This window comes from Stegastes partitus, unplaced genomic scaffold (assembly GCF_000690725.1).
Source record: "Stegastes partitus isolate 25-593 unplaced genomic scaffold, Stegastes_partitus-1.0.2 Scaffold27, whole genome shotgun sequence".
NCBI classification, from domain to species: domain Eukaryota; kingdom Metazoa; phylum Chordata; class Actinopteri; family Pomacentridae; genus Stegastes; species Stegastes partitus.
The window spans coordinates 40,971-50,490 of record NW_007577758.1 but is presented as its reverse complement, the minus strand read 5'-3'; the positions used below and the strand labels follow the sequence as shown (position 1 = coordinate 50,490).

General features: G+C 40.2%; 1 protein-coding gene across 1 annotated transcript in view; it reads left to right on the top strand.

Annotated features, from left to right (window-relative positions):
* The window catches only part of LOC103369141 (1-phosphatidylinositol 4,5-bisphosphate phosphodiesterase beta-1), a 41,985-nt gene that overhangs the window by 13,291 nt on the left and 19,174 nt on the right, over positions 1–9,520 (top strand). Inside the window, exons 7-15 of the mRNA XM_008297785.1 lie at positions 804–879; positions 1,714–1,814; positions 2,063–2,226; positions 3,601–3,747; positions 4,870–5,027; positions 6,052–6,134; positions 6,221–6,305; positions 6,385–6,550; positions 8,819–8,874. Of these exons, the coding sequence (XP_008296007.1) occupies positions 804–879; positions 1,714–1,814; positions 2,063–2,226; positions 3,601–3,747; positions 4,870–5,027; positions 6,052–6,134; positions 6,221–6,305; positions 6,385–6,550; positions 8,819–8,874 (1,036 nt within the window). The remainder of the gene's footprint in view (positions 1–803; positions 880–1,713; positions 1,815–2,062; positions 2,227–3,600; positions 3,748–4,869; positions 5,028–6,051; positions 6,135–6,220; positions 6,306–6,384; positions 6,551–8,818; positions 8,875–9,520) is intronic.

Here is a 9,520-nt window from a genome sequence, read left to right as displayed (position 1 = left end):
GTTAGAGGGTAAATGTAGAGTTAGAGGGTAGATGTAGATTTAGAGGGTAGATGTAGAGTTAGAGGGTAAATGTGGAGTTAGAGGGTAAATGTAGAGGCATGTGGAGGTCCAACAGTTTCAACAGGATGGACTCACATCCACTTAGCAGATAGTTGTTAGCTGCTATATTAATGTTACATTCCAGCTCTGTCAGGGTGCAGATCAGCAGCATAAAACCAGTTCTTCTTCTTTACCAAAGTTATTTATTGCCTCGTAGCATAATAATCAAACATCAGTGATAAAACTAAAAGGAGGAACTGGGCCTGTGGGGGCTGCTCAGTCAATAAAACGAAGAAAATTGAAAGAGGACTCACAGAATAACTGATGAGTGTGTACAGGTGAGTAAAATTAGCGAAGCCTGGCCCAGTTTCCAGACAGTGGAACGAGTGTCTCAGCTAAATCAAGGCAAAGATAGCACAAAGACATCGAGTTAGCACTAATAAGGATGGCAGAATAACGGGAAGAGGTTCACTCATTAACCCCGAATGTGACGGAGCTCCAGCTGTTATGCAAAGAAGAATTAGGTAAAATGTCCAGACATGCATTTACTGAATACTTTAAGAGTGTAAATACTTCTGAAATCGCTTATTTAATGTTTTGTATTATTAAATAATTGACTTTAAATTGTAGAAATCTGTTGTTTTGGTCAATATTCAACACGTTAAAGCCAAAAACCAATGAGCTGTAACCGCTATTGCTCTATTTATGTTCATCTCCCTTTAATAATAAGCTGGTGATGTTTTGGTGTCGTTGCTTTTTTGCAGCATCGTTCGGCTGTTTTCGTCAGACAGGAAGAGGGTGGAGAATGCCCTGGAGAGCTGCAAACTGCCCTACGGACGGGTAAATAATGTGTTCGATATTATGAACGGGAGAGTCTAGAAAGATGTTTCACCTGCTGGACGTCCAACAACCTGCGTCTGAGCCGTGCTGCTTTTATTTTATGGCTAAAATCACACGATTCTTTCTGTTCTTACAGTTTCTGATTCTGATAAATGGTATAATGTTGGCGAGTTTTTAAAGCTGACGGTGGTGGTTTTAGTTTTGTTTTTAGCAGGAAATAGAAAGCAGCATTAGAAGAGTCAGATTGTTTGCGTACATGAATATTTACACGAGAGATTCTTTATGGCAAAACAGAGAAAGTCTGAATAATTGCTGCATTTAAAAAAATCTTTTTATACCAAGTAAAGAAGGATGAAATGAACACAGATGCTGATAAAAACAGGCAGATGTTTCTACCACCAGGAACTGAATTTGAATAATTTATGTCTGAATTTGAATCACTCAAACGGACTTATTGAAATTTAAATTTGAAGTCAGAATTTGAATTTCTCAACCTGAACAACGAAAGTCAAAATTTTAATGATATAATTTACATTTCTTCAAATGAAACTTTATTCCAATGAACTCGAAGCCAAATATAATATTCTGTGAATCAGTTCAGTTGCTCTGAAACTTTATTTGATCCTCGTTGAAAATTCAATGTTATCACAGTAATTACAATTATTCAAATTGAGAAATGAACATTTTAATTTCAAGTACTGAAGTTGATCAATGCAGTTTCAACTATAAATTATTTAAACTGAGCTTCTAGCAGCACAAATTTCTGCCCATCCATAATTGCACCTCATGCAAATTTAAGAATAATTTAACGTCCTCGTTCTGCACCTTTATCAGGGCGACAGCATCAAACTGGAGGACTTTACTCTGGAGGTCTACCGGAGCTTCCTGGACAGTCTCTGTCCTCGTTCTGAGCTCGGAAACATCTTCAAACTGCAGTGAGTGAACAGAAAGTCTTTCTCTTCAACAGGAACCAGAAGCTACGACAAGAAATGAGCAGTTTAATGAGTTTCAGGTTGATTTCTTTGATATGAGAATAAAGAAGAAGAATTATTGTTTTGCTGTGTTCTGCATATTCACAGTCAGCCTGCAGGTGGTGATTATTGATTATATATCGTAATATTGATCGCTGTAGCTGCAGACGTCCTGCAGCAGCCTCTAACCTCCGTCCTGTCCCGCTCCACAGAGGAGGGAAAGACGGGACGCTGTCGGTCGACCAGATGACCGAGTTCATCAACAACAAGCAGAGAGACCCGAGACTCAACGAAATCCTTTATCCTCCTCTCCGTCCAGCTCAGACCCACAGCCTGATGGAGAGATACCAACACGACCAGGCTCAGCTGAAGCAAGGTGACACCAAACACCACCACATGAGCTCTATAGTCATTCAGAGGAGCTGCCGTCGCTCACAGTTTAGTTTAATAACAATTTAGTCATTTAGAGGAACAAACTTCATGTTGACGGGTTGTGCTGAATTCATAATGTTGCATCAACGTAATGTTTTGTCTAATTTAAACTTAAAATGTCCAGCATCAAATGATTTAATAAAACAACAACAACAGAGCGAGTCCTTCTCCCATTGGTCACCACAGCCTCAGGCGGGGGAGGCCGTTCACGTCCCCATTGGTCAGTTTTGGTAACACGCCCACTGTCAGCAGCCAATCAGGTTACAGTCGGCCAATCAGATTACAGTACCGGTAGTTCTGGAGTTATGAAAAAGAAAAAAAAAAGGAATGAAAAAAGAAAAATGTTGATGAACATGGAAGTCGGCCAATCAGGCGGCCTCGCTAGAAAAACAAACTGAAACTTATTTTTCTGGAATTTCTTTCTTCTTCTTTTTTTAATTCTCAATAATGCTTATGTATTATATATGCATTGCTTATTCTGTATTTATATATATATATGTAGTTTGAGATTTAAAAAATTAAACTCAACTATTTAAACTGAATTCAAGTTTTTACTAACTTAATTATAACCTGAATTTCAGATTAACATGCCTGGACAGATCCAGTCTGTTAGGATTGTGTGTTAAAGGACCTGTAGGTTGAAAAAACAAGATAAAAAACACATTTCCTGTGTTTAAATACTCAACTGCAGTTCAAAATACAAAAACAGTTGCATTACAAATTTGTCACTGAATTAATTTTTATTTTTTTTAAGCTACATGAACAAAAATGTGGAAGAAAAGTGAGGCAACTGAATTATTTAAACAATTGTCGACTTAAAATAAACTAAGTTTCTGACCTTTAAATACACTAGTTGGAACATTTTACAAGTTATGAGGTAAATAAAAATGTCTTTATTTTCAGAGGAATGTAATGTAGTTTGTTGGTTAAAAACAACTTTACTAGAAGCTTCCAAAACTCCAGAAGACCTTTGCAAAGTGATGCATTATTTTTTTGTTGCAGTTATTTTCTCCCACAAAAAACTTGCTCCTTAAACGCCACGTTTGAAGTCCAGGCTTTTCCTCTGCGACTTATCTACATCATCACATAATATATAAGCATAACTCCGGCTAGCAGCTACTCAAACTAAGAAAAAGAAAACAGACAAAATAATGTGTTTTTAAGCCTTGAAGCATGTAAATATATTCCTGTAGACCCCAAATATAAACGTATAAACTGGTAAAAGTGCAGATTAAAGGGCTCTTTAAAACGAATCAGCTCGTTCTGCAGCAGGGTTTGTGTTTCTCACGCTTCTCTCGTGCCGTTTGTGTTTCTTCAGGTTCGATCTCTCTGCAGGCGTTCGTCAGTTATCTGTCCAGCGACGAGAACGGAGTGATTCCACCAGAAAAGCTGGATCAGTCCGAAGACATGAGCTTCCCTCTGTCGCACTATTTCATCAAGTCCTCGCACAACACCTACCTGACAGGTAAAGCACCGCAACACAGGCGGGACTCTGAGGAAACCGAGTTACGTTATATTTGTGTTTATCAAACCTGTGCTGCTTCTTTAATCTGTGACAGATATTCTAAAATATATAGTTTTCAATCATTTTTTATGCAAATTAAGTTAAAAACTCATCTGAATCAGCTGAGCTTTCAGCAGTAAATGTTGCTTTAGCTGTGATTTACTGCAAAAACATCCAAGTGCAGCGATTAAAAGTAGAAAATGACAATAAAACCAAAGCCTGCAGTGTTAAAAAACAGACTTATCTCACAACTTTCCTTTGTCGTTGCAACACCAGTGAGACAATTAAGGTTGGAGGCTGAAGAGTTTATCCCAGTAGCACATAAATCTCCATACAGCTGGTTCTGTTTGACAGCAGGAGAGAAAAACAAGATTTTCTACGAGAAAAACCAACAAACTCAGTGCTTTTAATTGTGTGGAGGTTGTTGAGTTCCTTTGTTAATCGGAAGAAGATAAATAAACACTGGGACAAACAGCAGAAAAAGAAAACTGCAACCAGGAGCACAGTTTGTGTTTTTTTGGCAGAATCAAACTGTGGACTTGGAGGAACATCGAGCTCAGCGATAACAGAAACACCTCCAGTAAACAGCAGACATCTGGAGCCACAAAAGGTCTTTAATCGAACCTAAACCGGTCGGATTCAGCCCCAGAGTGGAAACAAACAGCCCGACTGGACCCAGAGGAAATGGGACACGAATGGACTCAACACTTCTGGGTTTAATCAAGCAAAGAGCCGAGACCTGTTGAACCTGAATCTAAAAGGAGACGTGGCCTAAATACCGAGGTCTGGATTGTGTCCTGCTGGGATTCCAGCGTGTGGAGCTCCCACATCGCCCACCTGTGAAAGGAAAGCGTCGGACGGGACTAAACGTTGGAGATTATTGTGTTTCTGACTGTTGATCACGAACCTCTGACGCCCAAACAGACAGTAAAACTCACCAGAATGACGCCGTTTATCAGCCAGAAACAGTAAAAACAGAAGGAATCAACAGTCTTTTAAACAGTTGTTGCTCTTTTCTGGCCTCCAGTCGGGTGTTTGTGTCGAACTGTTTTACATCTTTTCCGTCTTGTGCTTGTGTTGCAGCCGGTCAGCTGGCCGGAAGCTCCTCGGTGGAGATGTACCGTCAGGTTCTGCTGGCCGGCTGTCGCTGCGTCGAACTGGACGTGTGGAAAGGACGAACGGCCGAGGAGGAGCCGGTCATCACTCACGGCTTCACCATGACGTCGGAAATCTCCTTCAAGGTGCGTCTGACTGTCTGCGGTGACACGAATCAACCGCTGGCTCGCTCACAACTCATCAGAGTGTTTAAGGAGGAAGTAGGTAAAATGTGAGCCGTCGCTGCGTCTGCAATGATTGTGGACGGAGTTCGAGCCGATACGCATCATCGCTGTCTGGTGGTCCAACGGCATCTAACTGTGTTGACTTCAAAAGAAAAAGTAACACAAGCGACAAATTCCAGTATTTGTGGAAAAATCTAAACAGTTTCTCTCACCAAATCACATCTGTGACAAAATAAAATATCCAAAATAAATTAGCTTTACTGCAGAATCTGTCAGAATAATGAGTCCCCAAAGATTTTAATAAACAGGAGGTGAAGTTTTGTTGTTGCTGTTTGTAGGAGTTTCTCCTCTGAGGTTATTTAATTCCTGCAGTTGGTGGAATATCTGATCAATACGACACCGATGTGATGTCATAAATCAATAAAAAAATATTGTAATATTGATTTTACAAAGACTGACACAACAGTTTTCCACAATAACAACACTAGAAGACTCTGCGTAGGACAGATATTTTACTACTTACATGTTTAATTTGTTTTCCATTAACACTTCCTGCAGTTCAGTCGAAAAGTTTTTGAATTTTTATCGCGGTACTCTTTGTTCCAGCTGAGTCACTGATGGCTTCACAGCTGCACCAAACAGAACTTTAATTTTTTTGTAGAATCCTGTTTTTGCAAAAGGTTTGTTTTTGGTACATTTTTAAATCAGACATTAGAATGAAGTAATTATGATGAAATACCATAATGTTAAGCATGTTTATGGACCTTCAGAGAGCAGAAAGCCAGTGATTCTTTATGTTTTTACAGCTTTTACAGCAACTAGTCTAAAGACAACATGCTGTCAATACCACCGGCAGGTTCTGGGGTTCAGCAGGTTAAAGGTTTCTGCCGTGTTTTGTCCCGTGTTGAGCATTAAGACGGTTCAAAACAGACTAAAACGTTCTTTTGTGTTTGATTCTGCTGTCTTTCTCTCTTTTATTTTCCAGGAAGTGATCGAAGCCATCGCAGAGTGCGCCTTCAAGACGTCGCCGTTCCCCGTCATCCTGTCTTTTGAAAACCACGTGGACTCGTGAGAATCTCGTTGTTCACATTCGACCTCCTGAAGCGAGTCGACCGATTAATCAAATCGTTAATTCTAATTTATCTGCTCCTCAGGTTGAAGCAGCAGGCCAAAATGGCGGAGTATTGCCGATCGATCTTCGGAGACGCTCTGCTGATCGACCCTCTGGACAAATATCCCGTAAGAGGCGCCGACCGCCGATCGATCGGGCCGCGTGTCGGGATCAATTGACGTGATCGTGGTTTGTGTTTGTTTGCAGCTGGAGTCGGGCGTCCCTCTGCCCAGTCCTCAGGAGCTGATGGGCAAAATCCTCATCAAGAACAAGAAGTCTCACAAACCGGCCAACAACACGGACACCAAGAGACTGACGGACCAGCCGGCCAATCAGAGCCAAGAGCCGCTGTCGCCTAGCAACAACACCGGAGGTAAGACACGAAGACAAAAGGACTTTTCCTCCAAATCCATGTGAAATGTATTCAGCTGTGACAGTCTTTGTGTTAAAAAAGAAAAAGAAAACAGAAAATGGCCAAATGATTGTGAGGTTCGTGGAGCCGCGGCGGCCGAACGTGGCTGGAAAATGTCAGAGAGGCTTTAATTTAAGAGCCTCGGTTATCAAAAGAAATGTTTTTTCTTCTGTTTTTCACATTCGGCAGACGTATGAGTCACCGGTTTGAAAAGGTACAGAGACGGAGCTGCAGCTCCGTCCCCGAGGACCGGAGACAAACCTGCTCGCGTTCCTGAGACTCTCAGAGAATCCAATCAAAAGTTGACGATTATCAGCTTCTCGAGGAGTTTTCCAAAAGAGGACGCCTCACGTTGGTCGGCGACTTTGGCCGCCAGAGGTGCTTTTAACAGCGAATGAACGTGTGTGCAGACGGGAAGTTTTATTGACGCGCTGCAGAAAGCAGGACGAGGAGCTGAAGTGCGTCCTCGTGCTGCAGCCGTGACCCGTCGAGTGGCTGAATAATCACAAGGCAGAGCTTGTTTACTCGTCTGCAGGCGGCCGCTCGATTCATATTCGCAGCTTTTGTGCACAAATTTCAGATGTTGTGTACGAAAATCCGCTGCTGCTTTATTGGTGGACGGACGTTAACCCTCGAACCCCGAATAGTTTCTGGGTGTTTTTTTTTATTTGTCACATTTTTACTCAACAGAACGTCGTGCAGCTTCATAGAAACACAACAACTCGTGTGCAGAAATACCAAAAAGTGTTGAATGTCTGTCATTTAAAGAAAAAAAAAAAAAGATTAATTCATTTCTCGTCAGTTACTACTTGATACCACTAGAGGTGAAAAACACAAAATGCAATTTGGCACAATTTGATGAGATGTTTTTAGTATCATGGACGAGTTTCTGAATGTTTAACAACATAAAATAATAGTTTGCATTCGTCTTTTTGTGTTACTTCTAATTAAACTGCAGCGAGTTCGTGGAATTTGCTTTTTCTCTAGGATCAGTAGCATGAACACAAGTTTTTAAGTCGATTAGTCATAAAACTTTAGTTTTTTCCTTTTCAAGGAAGGCCGGAAACCAGGAAAACCCGGTTGCGGAATTGCGGCAAGGGGCCCCAAATTGCCCCAAAGGGGCCCCAACCAACACAAAATAGATGCAAAGTGAACACAAACACGTGCAAAAACTACCCGACCAAGACAGAAAGAGACACAACATGAACAAAAGTAAAAGTAGACACAAAGAGACACCAGACACCACCTACAAAAGGCAAAAAGACAGTAAGATATATAAAGTCCTGCACCTGAACGGAGAGAGACACAGTTAGAGCGACAGAACTCACAAAAACTAAAGAAAAAAATTGAATTTAAGAAGCTTCACCAGAGAAATGATCACTAAAGCAAAGTCAGAAATGAGACAATAAATACAAAAGTAAACACAGAGATATGACGTAATTAATAAATGTACTGTAACTGTAGGATTTAGGTAGAATTGTACATAAATTTATCAAGAGAAACATGATGTTATTGCACAAAACAGTGTGTTTGAATATTTATTTTACGATGAAAAAATTTTATAAAAGTCAACATGTACAACATTTTTTCAGGTGTGTTACCAATACTGGTGATGAAGGTGGTGACTCTACACACTGCAGATATTTCACTGCTCACTTTTTTAAATCAGTTTCCAAACACTGCCTGCAGTTCAGCCGAAAGGTTCCTGAATTTTTTGTCAGGTGGCCGTCAATCACGGCTCAGTCACCGGAGGCTTCACAGCTGCACGAAGGAACGCAGAATTTTTGCTTTTTTACAGAATCGAATTTGAACAAACGCTTTAATTTTGGTGAATTTTTAGGTAACACATGTCAAATGAGATGATTTTAATGAAATATAATGACTTTAAGCTGAGATTTGGTTCATTTTTGTGTAATTTAAGGACCATTTGAATGTTGAAATTTCTCTGTTTTGACAGTTTCTGGCTGATGAATTGTGTAATTTTGCAGATCTCATTTTTAAAGACAGCACATCTTTAAAACCTGCCGGTGGGCTTTGGGATTCAGAGGTTTAAGAAAATTAAACCAAAAAGTTTCATCACATTTAACTCATTGTTTTCCTGCAGCTCAGTTTCTTCCTCTTTTTATCTTTAACTCCAGAATTCTCACCAGTTCTCACCCGGTTTTCTGTCATGTTTGTTGTGTTTTTGGGGGGAAGAAGAGATGATGAAGGCTTGTTTGATTTTAACAGAGATGGAGGCTGAGAGTGAGGAGGATGATGATGATGAAGATGATGATGGTAAAAAGGTCAGTGGTGACATCACACGGCGGTGACGCGAGGTCGCCCTCGCCGCTGTCGCCTCTCGTTAGTGTTCACGCGTGGTGTTTGCTTCGTGGTTTTGCTGTTTGTCCGTCGTCGCTGTGAGTGTGTTTCGTCTGTGCTTTGTTTTTGCTGCTGCAGTTGTTGTTGTTGTTGTTTATTCTGTACCGTTGTTGCTGTTTTGTGTGTTTTTGTTGACAGGAGTCTGGACTTATCGGTTTGGTTTTTGATTTGTTTTCTCTGGTAGTTGTTGTTTTTAATTGCAGAGATAGAGATTTTCTGACATGAAGCTTTATTCTGCCAACAGGATAACTGTTGTGTTTTTGAGGCTGAATATATTCAGATTACTGATCATAAATTGCATCCATCACAGTTTAAGTGTGTTTTATGACACTGTGCAAAAGTCTTCTTTGTAAAAATAACTCAATGCAAATCCAAAATGACTCAGAAATTATTTTAAAAAATGTCCAGTGACTCAGTTTGATTTAAAATGATCCCAAATTATTAAAAAATAGTCACAACCATGCAAAAAATGTGTTTATAAATGACTCAAAACCCATCTAAAATGATTTGAAACGTTTCCAAAGTGACGAAAGAAATTGTCCCAAAACACTCGAAACTTCACCTAAATAA